Source organism: Triticum dicoccoides, chromosome 3B, assembly GCF_002162155.2.
Source record: "Triticum dicoccoides isolate Atlit2015 ecotype Zavitan chromosome 3B, WEW_v2.0, whole genome shotgun sequence".
In the NCBI taxonomy this organism is placed as follows: domain Eukaryota; kingdom Viridiplantae; phylum Streptophyta; class Magnoliopsida; order Poales; family Poaceae; genus Triticum; species Triticum dicoccoides.
Window position 1 is genome coordinate 576,313,378 of NC_041385.1, and position 21,469 is coordinate 576,334,846.

General features: G+C 39.3%; 1 protein-coding gene across 2 annotated transcripts; it reads left to right on the top strand.

The window, feature by feature from the left end:
• Positions 1-332: 332 nt before the first annotated feature.
• On the top strand, positions 333-6,106 carry LOC119277178 (small RNA degrading nuclease 5-like). 2 transcript variants are annotated; one of them, XM_037558422.1, is made up of 16 exons: positions 333-527; positions 596-725; positions 1,495-1,551; positions 1,635-1,700; positions 2,139-2,272; positions 2,407-2,510; positions 3,110-3,217; positions 3,312-3,382; positions 3,587-3,646; positions 3,860-3,915; positions 4,193-4,253; positions 4,340-4,607; positions 4,750-4,931; positions 5,026-5,315; positions 5,454-5,579; positions 5,698-6,106. In XM_037558422.1, exons 2-15 carry the CDS (start codon positions 645-647, stop codon positions 5,575-5,577), a joined length of 1,662 nt encoding a protein of 553 aa, XP_037414319.1. In that variant the 5' UTR covers positions 333-527; positions 596-644; the 3' UTR covers positions 5,578-5,579; positions 5,698-6,106. The 2 variants fall into 2 exon arrangements, with proteins under 2 accessions (XP_037414319.1, XP_037414318.1); XM_037558421.1 differs by having other exon boundaries at positions 334-527; positions 5,454-6,106.
• Positions 6,107-21,469: the final 15,363 nt, after the last annotated feature.

A 21,469-nucleotide genomic window follows, 5' to 3' on the forward strand; every position in this document is an offset into this window, starting at 1 on the left:
CCCTTTCGTCCCGAACAACGGGATGGTAGAGGAGGGCGTGCATCGATATAAGACCAATAAGAAATCTCGCCAGACAAGGTTTTCGCCGATAGAGCTTTAAACTCGTTCTTAGGTATTCATTTTTTAGGAAGTTTCCTAGGTTGAGTTTTTTACTTTTTGAGCAAAGTTTCCTTTTTTTTTTGGAACAAGGCTTGAGCATAGTTTCTACAGTAGTTTTTTTTTTGAGTTATTTCTAGGTATACTCTCTACCGTTCCAAATACCGAGCCCAGCAAGGCCCACGATCAATCTTGCCGGGGATCCAAACGCGCCCTAAATTTCTCTCCCCTGCTTTACCACCAAGCCCTACACCTGCCGCCGTGCCGTTCCCCAGCGGCGTCACCGCCGGCGCCTCAATCCCATCCCCTATGCCCCCCGCCCCCACCCACCACGGTCTCTCACGCGCGCGGCCGCCATCGCCGTTCCCGTTCTTCCTCGTCGGGACATCGCGTTCCTGCCGTCTCCACCCCGTCCGCAGTTGAGTTTTGAGGTATGCGTTTTTTTCCCGTCCAGCGATTAGTTAAGTCCCACTGACCTTCACAACTTCTGGCCGTGCAGGCGCGCACCCGGCAGAACTTCTAGATTCGCCCCCGCGGCGGCGCCCGACATGTCGACGCCCTCCGGCTCCGGGGGAGCCGACGGAACCGCCCCCGCTGCCTCTACGTATTACAACGTCTTTGGTCCCGACGTACGCGATTTCTTCCCGTCCTCTTCTCTTCTTCATTCACTGTTTTAGAGAGGTAGGAAGTTTTTAACCACCTGGAGCTGTGTTAGTCTTCTACTAGGAAACTCCAAAGTAAGTTTTGGAGTTTTAGTTTGTTGGATAGAGGGTCATGCAATTGCAACATTGTACTGTTCATTTAACTTTATATAGTGGCTCATGGTGAAGATGGCATTTTTGGGTGACTGTTGCTAGTGGAGCTGGGCCAAATTGTGTATTGAGGCTTCACTCCATATTCTGGGAGAGATTTCTCAAAGGGTTGAAGTGTGGATACCTATAGGTGGCGGTATGGTACAAATACGACATAGAGATGTTGGATTTTTTCTGTGAGGCAAAAACCTAGACTGATTGCTTGTTGAGCAGAAGAGTGTTTCTTCTGTCAAATAAAAGGAAGTCACCTCACCTGGAATTCGATGAGTACTATGTGTATTTTGTTATCAGAGTTTGTTCTTAACACTAGAAACCTTCTATGTTTTCACTGTGATCAAATATTTGAATTACGTCTACATGATATAAATGGACTATTAGGTCAAAAAGCATGTAAATATTGTTTATATTCAACAATTTATCACAGACGTGTGTCTAGTTGGACATGTGGATATTTGCTTATTTGTTATTTGGTCAGAGTACTCTTGTGCTGCTTACTTTACTGATTAATGCATTTGCTACTTGAAGCTATGCCTTATTTCTTACAGAACTAATCCTTGTCTCATATTTTTTTTTACATTCTATCCAGGCTAAACCTGATGTTATTTTTAAGGAGGTCACTTCAGATTCCACATTGAATTTGCAGGTCCTTTCATAGCAAAAACATGATGCAAATTGACTACTGGCTTTTCTTTCTTTGTTGTAACACACCATTTGGTTGTAATACAGGATGTCCAGGGGCTAGTAACTTGGGTTATTGGTGAAGGCATGCCGCCTTCATGGGTGTTTGTTAAAGTAAATTCTGTTCCCTTGCCCTTCTTACTTTGTGGAGAACATGATTTCCTTTTTTCTTTCCACTGTTTCAGTCATTATCAGTGAAGAAAACTGAGTTTTTCTGGTTCATAATTTTCATAACTGCACTTTGGACTGAGAACAACCTGTTCTGTAATTACTAAAGTAAAAATGTAAGATGTTTTAGGTCACTAGTGACCTAAAATGTCTTACGTTTGTTTACAGAGGGAGTATCTCAAAAAACATGCAGCATTTTTAACCTAGTGAAAACCATAAAATAATAATTACTGGCAACTCGTCATGACAATAAGCGAATTATAGATGCCGATTTGCAGTAAGCATCGATATGCACACGTAATGTGGACTTCCGTGAGTATCATTTGCTGCTTTAGAAACCCTACCCGTACTTAGCTCTAAAACTATGTTTTCTTTGGTGTTCAGAACAAGCCTCTTATCCCGAAAGTTATCCTTCTCTATGTTCCTGGCCTCGATGCAGCTTTATACATGTCTCAGTCCCGCCTCCTTTCTTCTTTGAAAGGATTGTGTGGCAATCCAAAACCTGTTCTAGCTTCAAGGTTTGTGCTTTAAACAGAGACTTTGAATTTTTTGTCTACAGTTTTTTGTATTCTATTATATCAGTATAATAGCGACACTGTTCTCATATCTATTCAGTACACTCATTATAGCTAACTTAATTTTCTTTTGGCAGCTGTATACCAGATGAAAGGCATACCATTGATGCACTCCTGACATGCAGAGTAAAGCGAAAGCGGCAGTCACAAACATCAAACCAATCATATGAATCCGATGGAGGTATGAGATCATGACTCCTAAAAATTGTGTCTATTGTACCTTTTCGGCCCCGCATTATGTGATTTGGTCTGCTATTATGGGAGTAGTCACTAGGCACTGAAAAGATCTGATGTTGGATTTATGGTTAAGATTCTAGTTTGGAAGATCACATGGTTCATTTGACTATTCCCATCCTTTTTGATGACGTTTATTTCCTACAAAAATGCCATTTTAACTTGCAATATGAACAGTTGTTACATTTTCATGAATACACTGTTTTTACTGTTGTCTACTTGTGCATTTCCCAAACATATTCCTTTTTATATTTTAAATGTCACATGGCAGCTAGCATAATCTAAAGTCATGTCACATCAGAAGTTTCTCACCAGGCTGGAGTTGACAGTATAGCGAACTAACTGGATATATTTCTTGCTAAGCATCTATCATTTATTTCCCTAAGCTCGGTTCTTCTATTTATTTGTTGTTTATGTACATTTAGCCATTCACTAAAATTAGTGTATTAATTCCTTTCCTATGACAAGTGGGCACTACTGATTCCTGAACCAAATCGATTTTATAATTTATTTTGGGCGATTTGTTAACCTTTTTTTTTGTTTCAGGTAAATTATCGAGTCTGGCGGACCTAAAAGATATACCATTTCCTGTTAAATATTACACACTTTCTAAAAAGGACTTGGAAGATAATGGCTACACACTCGATTTACCAGGTTAGTTTGTTTATTTATTTATTGACTCTGCCTTCCAATTTTATGCCCTGATGTTAAAATGGATGTTTGTTCCTTTTTCTGCCAAAATTTTCAGGTTTTGTCCCTACGGTTGCAGCTCCTAGAGGCTCTTCCCCATACGAAATTCTCGCACTTGATTGTGAGATGGTAATAAGATTTCCTGTTTCTTGAATTTTAAAATACTGCTGTATATTTTGAGGCCCTTGTTTGATTTGTTCATCCAAGAAAAAAAAGAAATATTAGGTTTATCTATTGGATAGGTTCCTAGGTACATTTATGCCACCTTTCTATTCTTGTTCTGATATTCACTAAAAATATATTTCATGTACTTTATAATTTTTCACTTTTCAGTGTGTGACAGCAGCTGGATTTGAGCTTACAAGAGTGACATTAGTCGATATTAAAGGAGAGGTATGTGTACTTCCCTTCCCAAAGCTTGGCTAGAGCATCCTAACAAAAATCGTCCCTATCACAATAATGCTGGACTCAGATTTCTGTTTTCTTTTGATCAAAGTGATCTTAATAATTTGAAAAAATACATAATTCTTCTCTATAACATGTGCTGGCATGAACCATTATTTTTCTTCACACTTCAGTCTACATTTTTTTTTGTAATCTCTTCAGGTGATACTGGATAAACTAGTCAAGCCTACTAATCCAATAACTGATTACAATACAAGGTACAGGATGCCTTCACTTTCCTTTCTGGTAGGGCTAGCTAGCCTGAACCTGAACTATGCTATATTTTCCAGCCAGTTTTCCTTAGCGTATTTAGGTTAGAACTTGGTTGTGATTTGTGAGGATGCTAGGATTTGGTACCTCTATTTGAAGCACATGTATATTAGTAATATTATCAATTTCTTATTTTAATTGAAATTCCACTTTCCTAATTTATGCCTTTATATATTCTTAGGTGCTGAATGATAGCTTTGAGTATAAATATTCTTAATAGTGCAGGTTTAGTGGAATCACTGCTGAGATGCTATCCGATGTGACAACAACCCTCCAGGAGATTCAGGTCAACTGTTTCTAATTTTCTCATGATTTTTTAGTTTTTGTCATCATTTCATCCTACTTTAGCTAAGACCATTGTGTCTCTTTCAGGAAGAGTTTGTTGGACTTGTGTATAAAGAAACCATTCTTGTTGGGCATTCTTTGGAAAATGACCTTTTGGCATTACGGATATCTCATGACTTGGTCATCGATACTGCTGTTTTGTACAAATATAATCGTGGCCCACGCTGTAAAATTGCTTTACGTGTCCTTGCAAACAAATATCTTAGCCGGGTGATCCAGAACACAGGGTCTGGGCATGACAGCGTGGAAGATGCAAGAGCTGCTCTGGATCTTGCCTTTTTGAAAATCAAATACGGTAAATCATACTTTTCAGTACTGTTTTTATTGCTTTTCCAACGGTTAGGCATGGACAGGTCATTACAAGCACATGTTTTTTGGTATTTGATTTGTCTGATTTGTTGCCTTTCTGTGGTAATGTTTATCATCTTATTTTGCAGGTCCTGATTTTGGCTCTCCACCATCGTTTTCACGAAGAAAGTTGTCTTCCATTCTGCATGAATGTGGGAAAAGGAGTTCCCTCATTGATGAAGTGTTTGTTCTTGACCGCTATTCAGATGCTTCCTGCAATTCAATTGCAGTTTTCTCAGATGATGATGCCCTCTCCAGATCAATGAAAGAGGTTAATACTATTGTTTTTTGTTAGTGGTAGGCTGGTAGCATTGCTTTCAGTAACTTTTTACAAGTTCTCATTAGTTGCTACAATCATTCTGCAGGTAAAGAATGACAAAATCAGCTTTGTCTGGACTCAGTTTTCAGGATTGATCTCTTATCTACGTAAAAGAGCTGAAGATCCTGAAAAATTGAAATCCTGTGTTGCAGAGGCTATTGCATTGAAAACCTGTGATAGAAAAACTGCCCGGAAAAGAGCAAAGCAAATTTGTCCAGAGCTGAAGGCAATTTTGAGTGAATTGGACAAGAAAATAAAAAAACTATATGATACACTGCCTGAAAATGCAATGTTTATTATATGTACTGGTCACGGGGATACTCCTTTGGTCCAAAGGTAAATTCATATTCAGAAAGAAAGCATTTCCTGTTTTCCATCCTAGTTTGAGTTTGTCCTCGAGCTGGCTATAGTCTGTTGCTTAAACTGTGTGCCATGTTACCTACTAACCTTTAGTAACCGTGGTATGACATGCAGATTAAAGAAAATGCTCAACAACGGAGAAGAAACAGTCGATAGCCGGGAAAATATTGTCCATGCATTGGAAGATTTACAGGCTCAAGCAGAAGTTGCTCTATGCTTCTGCTGTGTCAAGCATTAGCTGTAAGCAACTTGTCCTTTTCCCCACATGTTCCGGAGATGGAACTCGATGCACCAGTATGAGCTTGCACTGTTAACAACCATTTTTGAAGATGGATGTAACTCACAAACACCCCTTCAGTAGTTGCAGCCTTGCTGGAAGGATGGATTCAGGTGTGCATCCTGACTGTCACTATCACTTTTGAAGATTGATGATGTACCTGCAAACGGCTTCGTTAATTTTAGGAAGGATGGAGTCGTGCATGGACTGGATCGGTGGATCCTAACCGACTGACATGAAAACTTGAGGCTATTACACGGATTCAGCTTTGAAACACGGCTTTGAAGTCCGAGGCGTGCCTTATGATTTTTTGGTGGGCTGGGACGATAGGTTGTACTGTAGATCATTTGCATCACTTTTCGGATTTCAGGATTACTAATTTGGTAGGCTGGGATGGTAATTTCCAGTAATTGTTTGTATTTTGCACCTGAGTAAATTCTGAAATCACCCAAAAACTAAAATTGCACTGATTTTAGTCTAGTAATGACAATGTAGTGCACATGCCTCCACGAAGTAGTCCCGAGCATCATAGCGTACCAACGGCGCCACAAGCCCCCGCGCTTTCTTCAGAATATTTGGGCGTTTGTGGCGCAAGCTTCAAACTAACCGTTTGAAACAAAGTGAGAACGAACATACAGGTTACTAGGTGCTACGGATGCTTGGGTTGGTGCTGCAATAAACAGAAAAGCTAAGCCTGTAAGTATGTAAAATACTTGGCACCATGAATTTATTGTCAAACCAACACCGGAATGTATTCTGTAGGCTGATCTGAAAGCATTACCAACAACGGCTGGCATGGTATGTGGCGAAGGCGCGCGTATTTGGACAATTTGACCCAGTTTGCGGTTGCTCCCTCGGAGTACTCCTCTGTATCGAAACAAGGGGATCAACTAATTAACCAAAGCTCCTCGGGAGCCTTGCAACGATCAGCGCCACTTGGCGTGCTCTTAGCCATTCGCCACGTGTTGCGCTTTGGGCGCTTCCTCTAGATTTTATTTTTTTATTTTTTGCACGCGTTTTTGGCTTTTAAAACGGTTTTTTCTTTTTTTTGATGTTTTGGTTTTCCACCGGTCTTCCCTAGCTTTTCGACCAAAAAGAAATTTCAAAATTCTTTTTTTCTTTTGTTGCAAAAAACGTATTTTTTTTCGCAAGAGTCACGGTTTTGTTTTCGCGAGAGGTACGGTTGTGCTTTCGCGAGAGGCACGGCCGTGTCTCTTGAAAACGAAAAAAATGCGTTTTCTGTCTTCTTTTCCTTCCGTGAGAAGCACGGTTTTGCTTCCGCGAGAGACACGGTTGTGCTTTCGCGAGAGTCACGGCCGTGCCTCTTGGACACAAAAATACACGTTTTTTTTCTTTTTTTTTTCTTTCATGAGAGGCATGATTTTGCTTTCCCGAGAGACACGGTTGTGCTTTCGCGAGAGTCACGGCCGTGCCTCTTCGAAAACGGAAAAAACCCGCATTTTTTTGTTTTTTTCATTCGCGAGAGGCACGATTTTGCTTCTGCGAGAGGCACAATTGTGATTTCGTCAGAGGCACGGGCGTGCCTCTTTCGGAAAGGGAAAAAAACCCATGCTTCCGGTTCGGTTTTTTCGTTCAGTTTTTTTTTTGAAAAAAAAGTTCGTTAAAACCTATCAACATAGGATCTAGTTTTGAAGATCTCGACGCGAGGAATCCAACGACGAAAGGGTTCGAGATTTGAACGCACGGTTTAAGAGATAAAACGTTTTGAGTAAACGGATCTACGAAAAAAGGGAAAACTCCCAGGTTGCGACAAGTGGCGCACATGCAGCGCGCCACTTGTCGCAACCTGGGAAAGTTGGAGTGATCTCTGCAAGGAGTACCTCTTAATTAGTGATTTCGGGAAACAAGCCAACCGCCGTTACCAAACTGAGATAAGCGGGTTAAGGGAATCTCCAAAATGGACCTTTAAATCACTCGTAAACGTTCATACCGTTTGTTTGGATACACTTTGCCATCCAACGCCGTAACGCATCGGTTTGCGGACCAGTCTGCTTTTCACAAACAGAAAGCAAATTAAGAGTTTTTGCGGGAGTCCAGACCGTCATCACGCAGTACTCCGACACCTCTAGGCCACCTAAAACCCCGTCTGGACACCGCGTTTTCATCCTTCCCTCTTTCTTGGCATCCTTTTCCTCCCTCGCCGCCGCCGCTCTACCAGACCGGCTGCCCGACCTCCGTGGCCTCCATTGCTACACACGGTCGCCACGCCGTTTGTCCTCCGCCGCTAGTCCACACCTCTAGTCTGTCCGCTGCACATGTACCATCCGCCCTATAGGGATCACCATGCATGGCAAGTGTTTGGTGAAACGCGATGGACGACTACTTTGCCCTCAATGCCCTTTTCACACATGATTTTTGCCGGCGCTTTCAGATGCGAAAAAATGTCTTCGGTGGCCTCTACAATTGCGTTTGGTCCTACAACAATGACTACTTCATCTTGAAGAAGAATGTCGCAGGAAGGATTGGATTCTCTGGTCATCAGAAGTGCATGGCTGCATTGCATATGCTTGCATATGGCACGACTACTTTGCCCCCAATGCCCTTTTCACAGACGATTTTTGCCGGCGCTTCATATGCGGAAAAAAATGTCTTCGATGTCCTCTACAATTGCGTTCGGTCCTACAACAATGACTACTTCATCTTGAAGAAGAATGTCGTAGGAAGGATTGGATTCTTTGGTCATCAGAAGTGCATGGCTGCATTGCAGATGCTTGCATATGGCACGTGCGGATGTGTAAGAGCACATGCAGAGACGCCACGGTCAGATTTGCTACAACGGTGGTCGAGGTGTTTGGACCTCAGTACTTGAGAGAACAAACTAAAGCAGACACCGAGAGACTCTTGGCAACGCCTGAAGTAAGAGGGTGGCCAGGTTTGCTCGGGTCTCTTGATTGCATTCGCTGAAGATGGAAGAATTGCCCAAAAGCTCTACAAGGGCAATGTCACGGCCATGCTACGAAGCCATCATTGTTGAGGCAGTTGCATCACATGACCTCTGGATTTGGCACGCTTTCTTTGGCATGCCCGGGCCTCACAATGACATCAATGTGTTGTAGCAGTCTCCATTGTTTGCTAGGCTGACTGAAGGGCAAGCTCGTCCTTGCAACTATACTGTCAATGGACATCAGTACAACATGTGCTAGTATTTGGTTGATGGTATTTATTATACATGGGCTACCTTCATCAAGACCATCTCTAAGCCAGTTGGGCAGAAAAGATCTCACTGTGCCCAAAGATGAGAAGGAGCTAGAAATGATGTGGAGAGGGCATTTGGAGTGCTCCAAGCCCATTTTGCAATTCTTTGTGGACCTGCTAAATAGTGGGACCCAGGAACCTTGTGGAAAGTGATGACATGTTGTTTGATCATGCACAACATGATAGTGAAGGACGAGGGTGAAGATGCCGCTGAAGGTCTCGAATTTGAGAACATGTGTGATCATGTCCAACTTCCGGATCAAAATATGGACACGTTTGATGAGTTTGTTCAAATGCATCAACAAATTCAGCATCGACCACCTCATGAGCAAATCAAGGAAGCTTTGATTGAGCATCTATGGGCAGTTAAAGGGGACAACTAGAACATATATACTAGTTGAATTCAAGTTTGAACCATTTATGTGAAAACTTAGTTGGATTGTCATATTTAAATTAGAAATATTGTCACATTTGAATGTTTTCAATCATGTATGATTTGATATGTTGTTATTTTGAGCTCGTGGACTTAGAAAATAAACAAACGAGGCGGAAGTTTTAGTGGACAAGGTTGAATGGCCGGCTCCCGCATCACTGTCCGCGGACGGATATTGTGTCCATTTTGAAGGTCGACATTGGAGATGTCCTAAGCAAGCATGGTTGATGACCCACAAGTATAGGGGATCAATCGTAGCCCTTTAGATAAGTAAGTGTGTCGAACCCAATGAGGAACAGAAGGAATTGACAACCGGTTTTTAGCCAGTATTGTCTACAAGCACTGAAATTATTGGTAACAGATAGTTTAATAGCAAGGTCATTTGTAACAAGCAACAAGTAGCAATTGTAACAAAGGTGCAACAAGGTAGCCCAATCCTTTTTGCAGCAAAGGATAGGCCGGAACAGTCTCTTATAGTAAGAAAAGCGTTCTTGAGGACACACGGGAATTTCATCTAGTCACTTTCATCATGTTTGGTTGATTCACGCTCGCTACTTTGATAATTTGATATGTGGGTGGACCGGTGCTTGGGTGTTGTTCTTACTTGAACAAGCCTCACACTTATGATTACCCCCTCTCGCAAGCATCCACAACTACGAAGGAAGAATTAATATAAATCTAACCATAACATGAAACATATGGATCCAGATCGGCCTCTTACGGAATAACGCATAAACTAGGGTTTAAGCTTCTATCACTCTAGCAACCCATCATCTAATTACTACTCCATAATGTCTTCCCTTAGGCCCAAGTATGGTGAAGTGTCATGTAGTCGACGTTCACATGACACCACTAAATGAAGCAACACCATACATATTATTAAAATATCGAACGAATACCAAATTCACACGATTACTTATGACAAGACTTCTTCCATGTCCTCAAGAACAAAAGTAATTACTCACAAATCATATTCATGTTCAAGATCAGAGGGGTATTGAATATCATTAAGGATCTGAACATATAATCTTCCACCACATAAACCAAGTAGCATCAACTACAAGATGTAATCAACACTACTAGCAATCCACAAGTACCAATCTGAGGTTGTGAGACAAAGATTGAATACAAGAGATGAACTAGGGTTTGAGATGAGATGGTGCTGGTGAAGATGTTGATGAAGATTGGTCCTCTTATGATGAGAGGGTTGTTTGTGATGTTGATGGGTTCGATTTTCCCTTCCCAGAGGGAAGTATCCCCAACGGTATCTCTCAGCGGGAGAGCAGAAGTGTTCCTGCCAAGGTTCCGCCTCGAGACGGTGGTGCTTCATCTCGAAAGTCCTCTACTTATTTTTTCTAGGTCAAAACCCCTCATATAACAGAAGATGGGAGCCAGAGGCTAGCTGTGGGCCCCACAAGGTACATGGGTGTACCCATGTGCCTTGTGGGCAGCTAGTGGGTCCCCTCTGATATTTATTTTCTTCAGTATTTTTTGTATATTCCAAAATAATTCTCTGTGAAATTTGAGCTAATTTGGAGTTGTGTAGAATAAGTATCTCTGATATAGCTTTTTCAGGTCCAGAATACCAGCTGCGGGCAATCTCCCTCTTCATGCAAATCTTGCAAATTAAGAGAGGAAAGGCATTAGAATTGCATCACAAAGTGTTATAATGATAAAAAACATTATAAACAATAGTAGGAAAACATGATGCAAAATGGACGTATCAAATTTCCCAAGCTTAGACCTCGCTTGTCCTCAAGCAGAAGCCGATATCGATAATCATGACCACATGTTTAGAGAGAGAGAGAGAGAGAGGTGTCGATAAAAACCAAATACAGACATAGTAGCATCATGATCATTATCATATCAACAATGTATATTATCACAGAACTTCTCATGAGCAAGTAAAAATTCATCACTCTAACAAAGTATAAAGCATAAACTTTCTTGAAAACCAACAAACTACGTTCTTACTCAACAAGGCAGTTAAAATTCATCATATTTCCAAGAAGGGTCTCATGTAAGAGCTTTTGTTTAGCAAGTCCACATACTCGACTATCATTTAGTCTTCTATGATTGTTGATACTCATGACATATATATATATATATATATATATATATATATATATATATATATATATATATATATATATATATATATATGGCGCAAAAGTTTTAGTCAGACACATAGAAAGATAGGGGCTTATAGTTTCGCCTCCCAACTCATTTACCTCAAGGGTAATGTCAACAACAATAACTCATGATCACTCATATCCAACTGGATATATATACCTAGATCTTTCCCCCACCACATGATACCTGCAAAGCAAAAAATGAAAAGGAATAGAGGGGAACACTATTGACTCCTGCATGAAAAGTAAATACATAAAGGTAAAGATAGGCCCTCCACAGAGGGAAGGAGAGGTTGTCATGCACTTTTTATTTTTGGATGTGCAATCTCTTAATGTAAAGGAACATCACTTTATATTAACGCTTGTGATAACAACCTTTATTATGCAGTCCGTCGCTTTTATTTCTTTACCATCACAAGATCGTACAAAGCTTATTTTCCCTTATAATAAAAGATCATACACATTTAGAGCAATTTTTATTGCTTTATGCACTGATGAAAACTTACTTGAAGGATCTTATTCAATCCATAGGTAGATACAGTGGACTCTCATGGCATGAAACTGGGTTTAAAGGTTTTGGATGCACAAGTAGTATCTCTACTTGGTGCGGATATTTTGCTAGCAAAGATATTGAGCAAGCACCACATGTTGGAGGATCCATGACAATATAACTTCTATGTGAATATAAGCAAACATAACCCATTACGTTGTCTTCCTCTTCCAACGTCAACAAATTGACATAGAATATTTAATGGGGGCTCACAATCATAAAAGATGTCCAACATAGTATATTTATATGTGAATCTTCTCTTCCCTTATTAATTTTTCATGAATTGCATCATTGACCAATACTATGTTTGTTAACTTCCAACAAATTTATCACTTATACTTTTCTTTATGTAAAGTCATTACTTTCCATGGGATTAGGTATGGCAATGGGTAGGGTATGGGCGGGTACAACCTCCTTCTACCCAAACCCATACCCATAGAAATTTCCTATACACACCCACTTCAATACCCATGGGCATAAATTGATACCCATGCCCATATCCATCGGGTATCTTGTACCCAATGGGTATTCACTGGGTACCATATATAACATTTAAATGTTGATTTTTTTAAGATAAATGAGTCTGAAATTCAAGTGAGATGGTCGGGAATTATGGCACCGACATAGTCTCCTCCGATGGGTGGCTTCTTGGGGGCATCAAGGGAATATGAGCAGCGGTTGGTGGTAGCCCGGTGTAGTGGGAATGAGCAGCTGGAATTGGGGGTCACTGGATCAAGAGTTTAGAGGAGTCCGATGGCGATGAGTCAAGATTTCATTGTTTCAAGAAGTTACATAGGACGTCAGAGGAGTGTCGAGCAGGCGATTGCAGGCCTATGACCTATTGTTGGTTTAGAGAATACAAGATTTAGGGTTGTGCCATAGGAGTTAGATGCTTACCCCACATGTCATAGGAATAATTTGGTTTATTAATTTCTTTTGGGTATCCATTGGGTTACCCATGGGCGAAATTGAATACCCATGGCCTACCCATAGATTTTGTGGGTATGGATACCCATTACCCGTGGGTAGAAAATCTTTCCAAGTCATGCCCATGCCCATTGTTTTTGGGTAGGGTACCCGCGAGTACCCATACCCATGGGCAAAACTGCCATCCCTACATGGAATTAGTATATGATCTTTTTAATATTTTCATTGCTAAGTTTGAAACATAAAAGTAAAGAAGCAAAACTCAAACTACTCTTTATTATATAACTGTCAACTCAATACATAGATGGATAGATCACGAAACTAGCACTAAAAAATAGATCATATTAAACTTTATTCTTCTAAATAATGAAATAACTAAAGATCGAATTAAGATAGGTAAAGATAATAAAAGTGATGGTGATACGGTACCGGGGCACCTCCCCCAAGCTTGGCGCAAGCCTAGGGTGGTGCCCAAACCCGTGTAGTTAAGTGTCTTTCTTCGGGGATGGTGGTGATGATGATGAGGTAGGCTTGTCCTTTGTCTTCCACGGCACAGGTTCCTCATCATAAAAGGATGAACGAGTCTCTGGGGTCCTGAAACTTGTAGCTAAGCTCATACCTTTAAATCTTGCCTCATACTCAAATTTTTTGATTTCGGAGATCATAAATTTGGGCCTGGAGATAGTCAATTAGATCGTTGATCTTGAAGACGGTGTCTCCAATCTCCTTGCCATCCACCTTGTGCTCACGGGTGAATTCTGTGATCATGAAGTGGTTGGCGTTGAGTCCACATTCCACCATCCCTTGGCACTCAAGATCTCCTGCTCCACTGCTTCGAGCCTGGCCTCCACGCCTCTGGTCTTCTTAGGTCCTTGAACATTCCGGATGTGAAGGACCCCCTCACGCATCTCAATGGCTTGAGGGTGTTTCATCACCTCCGGTAGGTAGGGGTTGATGACCTTCTCATAGAATTTGTCCTTGGAAGAGCTTGGTGGAGCCATGGCAATGTAGATCTACCAGAAAAATTGCATGAAACAAAGACAAAGGAGATTTCTGCAATACAGTGGTCAAAACATTCGGGAGTATATATAAAGATTTTTTATCTTGCAAAACAAGTATTCCATAAGAAAACGGAGTCGGAAAGGCACACGAGGGCCCCACAAGACACCAGGGCATGCCCAGGGGGGCGGGCGCACCCATCTGCCTTGTGGGAAGCTCATGGGCCCCCCTAACTGTTTCTAATTTTGGTATTTTTCTAATATTCCAAAACGGACATAATTTTTTTATGGAATTTTTGGAGTTGGTTTACTTACCGTATCACATACCTACTCTTTTTCAGGGTTCTCGAATGTTTTGGAAGGTCTCTCTCATGTGTTCCTTCGGTGTCATAGTCTGGAGAATGTGAGTTTGAACATTAATAGGTGCACGTAAGATATAATGCTTAATTCTTTGTCCATTGACCACCCTCGTATTAGTGCCCTTGGAGTTGTTGAACTTGATAACTCTGAAACGACAAACTTATTCGATGATATTGGACCCTTCCCATTTAGAGAGAAGTTTTCCTGCAAAGAATCTAAAATAAGAGTTGTACAATAGAATATATCACCCACTTTGAATTCCCGTTTTTGAATTCTTTTATCATGCCCTCTATTAACTTTTTCTTCGAACAACTTGGCATTTTCATAAGTTTGGGTTCTCCACTCATCTAACGAGCTAATATCAAATAACCTCTTTTCATTGTCAAGTTTGAAGTCATCATTAAGTTCTTTAATTTCCCAATGTGCTTTATGTTCTAACTCAAGAGGCAAATGACACGCTTTTCCATAAACCATTTTATACGGAGACATACCCATAGGATTCTTATAAGCAGTTCTATAAGCTCATAATGCATCATCAAGTTTCTTAGACCAAATCTTTCTAAATCTATTAACGGTCTTTTGCAAGATTAATTTGATTTATCTATTGCTCGATTCAACTTGGCCACTAGATTGAGGATGATAAGGAGATGTAATTCTATGGTTAAAATCATATTTAGCAAGAATTTTACGGAAAGCACCATGAATAAAATGTGAACCACCGTTAGTCATTAAATATCTAGGGACTCCAAACCTCAGAAAGATAACTTCTTTAAGACTTTTAATAGAAGTGTTGTGATCAGTGATAAGTCTCCAATGTATCTATAATTTATGAAGTATTCATGCCATGTTTACAACAATTTTATATGGTTTTGGTATGATTTGACTAGAACTAACCCAGACTGACGCTGTTTTCAGTATAACTACCGTGGTGTCATTTTTTGTGCAGAAAGAAAAGTATTCGGAATGGGCCTCCTATTTATAATGATTATATTGATGAAAGTGGGTTTGGAAGAGTATAAACTCTAGGTAATGATCCCACTATTTTGGAGGGTGTCGAATCTTATTACAATATTGATAAAAGTGGATTTGGAGAGGTTATGACTTTATTTAATGATGAATCCACTATTTTGGAAGAGGTTTCAATTGACTATGATAAAAAATTTGCTATATATGATGATTATTATTATGACATGTATGCTATAAAGAATAATGCCATGAAACTTGTCATCATGATTTTAATGCTCAAATTGGTTATGTGAAACAAGTGTCACATGATAGTTATTATGTTGAGTTTGCCCACATTACTATTCATGAGAATAAATTTGCTTATGTGGAGAGTAATAAAAGTGCTATGCTTATGTATCATGAAAAGAATGCTTTATGTGATAGTTATATTATGGAATTCATTCATGATGCTACTAAAATTACTATGAGAGAGGAACATATGCTTTTACATATCTCAATAATATCAAATTTCCTCTCTATGTGTTGAAAGTTTTGAAGTCATGCTTGTTTTGCCTTCCTATGTTAGTTGATTCTTGTTCCCATAAATTGATTGCTCACAAAATTCCTATGCATAGGAAGTGGGTTAGGATTGAATGTGCTAGTCATATGCTTCATGATGCTCCCGTTATGCTTCAATTCTTATATTTCATGTGAGCATCATTGAAATCATCATGCCTAGCTAAAAGGGCATTAAAGAAAAGCGCTTGTTGGGAGACAACCCAATATTTATACCTACTATTTTTGTGTGTTAACATGATTAAGCTACTGTAGTAATCATGTTTTATAGCTTTTGCTTCAATAAAGTGCCAAATAAAGCCTTTGGGGGTAGTGTGGATGATAGTTTACTCGATTCTGTGCAAAAACAGAAACTTTTGCATCTAGTAACATAATTGTTCAAATTCACTGATAAATTTTTGAATTTTTACACATGATTTATATACAAATTGCCTATGTTGTCCTAATTTTTTAGAATTTTTGGATTTGCAGGAGTATGTTCATTGTCCACATCTTTATAGATTGTTCTGTTTTTGAGAGATTCTGTATTCAATGCATAGTTTGCTTGTTTTAGTGTTTCCATAACTTATATTAAGTGATATAAATTGTGTAAATGATAAGGTATAGTAGGAATTGTGTGAGAAAATTATGAATCTTGTCTTTGACAATACCCAAGTGAATGATTTTCTTTATTATACTAACGTATCTCATGAAGTTCCATTAAGTTTTCTGTGATTGAAGTTTTCAAGTTTTGGGTGAGATATCGATATGAGGAGAATAAAGAATGGAAAGACAGTAAGCTTGGGGATGCCCATGGCACCCCAAGGCAATATGTAAGGAATATCCAAGCAACTAAGCTTGGGGATGCCCCAGAAGGCATCCCCTCTTCCGTCTTCAACATTATCGGTAACCTTACTTGGAGCTATATTTTTATTCGTCACATGATATGAGTTTTGCTTGGAGCGTCATTTTATTTAATTTGGATTTTCTTGCTATTATTTAGAGTAATATTTTGCATCTTTTATTTCAATAAAAGTGTCAAGTATAACCTTTACCATGCTTATTCTGCAAGTCTATATGTTGCTGTTTGAAAACAGTAAGTTTGTTGTTATGTTTTGAATATTTGTGAATAGTCAAAACGTGATAAAATCTTGAAATTTTTACACAATAAGCTACAAAACTTTTTCTACAGCGTGGTAAATTTTTAGAATTTTTGGAGTTATAGAAGTATGATCTTCTTGCATTCTTTACAGACTGTCCTGTTTAGACAGATTGTTGTTATGTTTGCACATGTTTGCTTGTTTAATGATTCTTGTTGAGTTTTGTGTGGATGAAGTTTTTAAGAACTAGGGAAACCGTGATATGAGAGGAATTAAGGAGATACAAAAGATCAAGCTTGGGGATGCCCAAGGCATCTCAAGTTAATATTTCAAGAGGTCTCAAGCATCTAAGCTTGGGGATGCCCCGGTAGGCATCTCACCTTTCTTCATCAATAATTATCGGTTAGCCTCGGTTGAGCCTAAGTTTTTGCTTCTTCACATGAGTTGTGCTATACTTGGAATGCCATTTTATTTTGTTTTCTTTGCTGTTTGAATAAAATACTCAAGATATGAAATTCTTAAATGAGAGAGAGTCTTCACACAGCTACTTAATTATTTGACTACTCATTGATATTCACTTATATATTTTGGAGTAGTTTGTCATTTACCTCATGCTTCCCTTATATCCGAGTAAATGGTTGAATGAATCGGATATTATAAATCTAAAATTATATATGTTTCATATGCTCATCCCATGGGGAGTAATGACTTCACATATAAGAAGTATATGTGGTAAAATTTATTGAAAGTTAGCAAACACAACATTGGTCATTTGAACAATTCATGAAAGAATATTGAAGGAAGAGAGATTTCACATATAAATATACTATCTTAGACATCTTCTATGATTGTGAGCCCATTGATTATTTCCAAACTTGAGCAAATTAGTTGAAGTGGACAAGGAAGACAACGTAACGAGTTATGTTTGGGTATATTTGTATAGAAGTTATATTGTTATGGATCCTCCAACATGTGGTGCTTGCTTAGGATCTTTTCCTAGCCTTTACCTATACTAAGTGGGAATACTGCTTGTGCATCCACTTCCTTAAACCCAAAGTTATTCCATATGAGTCCACCATACCTACCTATATGCGGTATTTACCTGTCGTTCTAAGTAAATTTCCATGTGCCAAACTCTAAATATTCAAATATTAGTCTGTTTTCTATGCCTAAATCGCTCATGAAGCGATAGGGGTCAGTATCCTCCATGCTAGGTGGGTTATTCTCACGATGAGTGTTTATGCTTGTCATTCACAAGAAAGTGGCTGGTAATTAGGATGCCCAGACCTATGATCAAAATCAAAATCAAAATATAATAATGAAACAAAACTCCCCCGGATCGTTGTTGGTATGGAGGGAACCCGCGGATTTGGCTTGCCATGGCTTGTGTTTGTTGGTGGAGGGGGAGTAAAAACTTTACCTTTCTGTTTGGGAACTACCTATAATGTGTATAGCATGGAAGATATTGGGAACTCTCGGTCGTTACGTTGACAATGAAGGCATACCTCTCAAAATTATATTCATCTCTGTTTTAAAAGCTTCAAGCTCTGGCACCTCTGCAAATCCCTACTTCCCTCTGCGAAGGGCATATCTTTTACTTTTATGCAAGAGTCAATAGTATTCCTTCTCATTTCAACCTCAATTATTCTAGAGAGTTGGCGAGTATCATGTGGTGGGGAAAGATCCAAGCATATATGGCCATTCAAATATATTTGATCATGAATTATTATTGTTGACAATTATCTATATGATAAATAAGTTGGGAGGCAAAACATTAAGCCCCTATCTTTCTCTGTGTTCGATGGATGCTATTTGTTCTAAAAATATGCTTTGAGTGTGAGCAATCATGGAAGACTATATGATAGTTGAGTATGTGGAATTTGCTATATCAGAGCTCTTACATAGACCCTTCCTTAAAATAATATGAATTGCAATTGTTTGATGACCGAGAACATAGTTTGTTGGTTTTCAAGAAAGTTTATGGTCTATGCTTTAACTTGTGAATAGCTTGCTACTTGATCATGAAAAGTTTTATGAGATGAGCTACTATTTTATGATTTATATTGATGCTAGAAAAGTGATTGAAATTATCGTTGATCAAACTTGTGCACTTGCTAGCATTCACACTTCATAAATTATTTCTTTTGTCATTTACCTACTCGAGGACAAGCAGGAATTAAGCTTGGGGATGCTGATACGTCTCCAACGTGTCTATAATTTATGAAGTATTCATGCCATGTTTACAACAATTTTATATGGTTTTGGTATGATTTGACTAGAACTAACCCGGACTGGCGTTTTTTTCAGCAGAACTACCGTGGTATCGGTTTTTGTGTAGAAATAAAAGTTTTCAGAATGGGCTAAAAATTTACGGTGATTTTTTATGGACAAAAAGAGACCCACCAAAGCTGGGCCAGGAAGTGGATGAGGAGGCCACAAGCTCACTAGGCGCGCCCTACCCCCTAGGGCACTAGCTCCGAGCTTGTGGGCTCCTCGGGCACCCCCTTGACATGAGACCGACGCCAAAAATTCATATAAATACCCAAACCCCCCGAAAGAACCCTAGATGAGAAGTTTCGCTGCCGCAAGCCTCTGTAGACAAACCAATCGGGACCCCGTCCGGGCACCCTGCCGGAGGGGGAAATCATCAGCAGAGGCCATCTTCATCATCCCGGCAGCCACCATGATGAGGAGGGAGTAGTTCACTGTCGGGGCTGAGGGTATGTACTAGTAGCTATGTGTTTGATCTCCCTCTCTCGCGTTCTTGATTTGGCATGATCTTGATGTACCGCGAGCTTTGTCAATATATTTGGATCTTATGGTGTTCTTCCCTCTCTACCTTCTTGTGATGAATTGAGTCTTCCTCATTGAGGTTTTGTTATGTTGGATTGAATACTGGATTTGAGAACACTTGATGTATGTATTGCATATGGATACCCATGGTGACAATGGGGTATTATATTGATTCACTTGATGTATGTTTTGTCTCTCAACTCGTTGATTCTCGAGGTGACATTGGGGTAATCTATGCATAGGGGTCGATGCACATTTTCATCCTACATTCTTTGATAAAAACTTTGGAGTGATTCTTTGTTGCACGCCAATGGATTGTTATATGATCCAATTATGTTACCATTGTTGAGAGATTTCACACTAGTGAAAGTATGAACCCTAGGCTTTGTTTTCAAGCATTGCAATACTGCTTTTGCTCACTTTTACTACTAGTTACCTTGCTGTTTTTATATTTTCATATTACAAAAACCTATATCTACTATCCATATTACACTTGTATCACCATCTCTTCGCCGAACTAGTGCACCTGTACAATTTACCATTGTATTTGGTGTGTTGGGGACACAAGAGACTCTTTGTTATTTGGTTGCAGGGTTGTTTGAGAGAGACCATCTTCATCCTACGCCTCCCACGGATTGATAAACCTTGGGTCATCCACTTGAGTGAAATTTGCTACTGTCCTACAAAATCTACGCTTGGAGGCCCAACACGAGTCTACAAGAACAAGTTGTGTAGTAGACATCAATCAACACTACTAGTTGGAATAGCTTCTACCCACTTAGTAACATAATCAACAACAACTAAAATATGTGTATACCCATTAGAGGAAGGAAAAAGTCCCATATAATCAAATCCCCAAACATCAAATTGTTCAATAAAGTGAGTAATTCATAGGCATTTCTTGACGTCTACCAATTTTACCAATTCTTTGACACTCATCACAAGATAAGACAAACTTACGTGCATCCTTGAAGAGAGTGGGCCAATAAAAACTAGATTGTAATACCTTATGCGCAGTTCTTTCTCCAGCATGGTGTCCTCCGTATGCCCCGGAATGACACTTCTACATGATTTGTTCCTATTCATGCTCAGGTACACAACATCTAGTAATAGAATCTACTCCTTTATAAAGACGTGGGTCATCCCAGAAGTAATGTCTTAAATCAAAGAAGAACTTTTTATTTTGTTGGTATGTGAAATTAGGTGGTATATATTTAGCAACAATGTAATTAGCATAGTCTACATACCAAGGAGTATTACAAGAAGCATTTATGACAGCTAATTGTTCACCAGGAAAACTATCATCAACAGGTAGTGGGTCATCAAGAAAATTCTCCATTCACAACAAATTAGCAGCTACGGGGTTCTCATCTCTATCAATAATATGCAAGTTAATTTCTTGTAGCAACAAAACCCACCTAATCAACCTAGGTAGGTTTAGAATCTTTCTTTTCCATAAGGTATTTAATAGCAGCATGATCTGTGTGAACAATTACTTTAGAATCAACTATATATGATCTAAATTTATCACATGCAAACACAACTGCTAGAAATTCTTTCTCAGTAGTAGCATAATTTTTTTGAGCATTGTCTAGAGTTTTACTAGCATGATGGATAACATTTAATTTCTTATCAACTATTTGTCCTAGAACAACACCAACAACATAATCACTAGAATCTCACATAATTTCAAATTGTAGGTTCCAATTAGGTGGTTGAACAATGGGTGCAGATATTAAGGCTTTCTTAAGTATTTCAAAGGCTTCTACGCAATCGTCATAAAAACAAATGGAACATATTTTTGCAAGAGATTAGTAAGAGGCCTAGAAATTCTAGAGAACTCT

Coding starts and splice junctions, on each gene's coding strand:
- LOC119277178 (XM_037558422.1), top strand. CDS start 645: ATGTCGACGCCCTCCGGCTCCGGGGGAGCCGACGGAACCGCCCCCGCT. Junction 2,273..2,406: donor AAACCTGTTCTAGCTTCAAG/GTTTGTGCTTTA, acceptor TTCTTTTGGCAG/CTGTATACCAGATGAAAGGC. Junction 3,218..3,311: donor CTACACACTCGATTTACCAG/GTTAGTTTGTTT, acceptor CAAAATTTTCAG/GTTTTGTCCCTACGGTTGCA.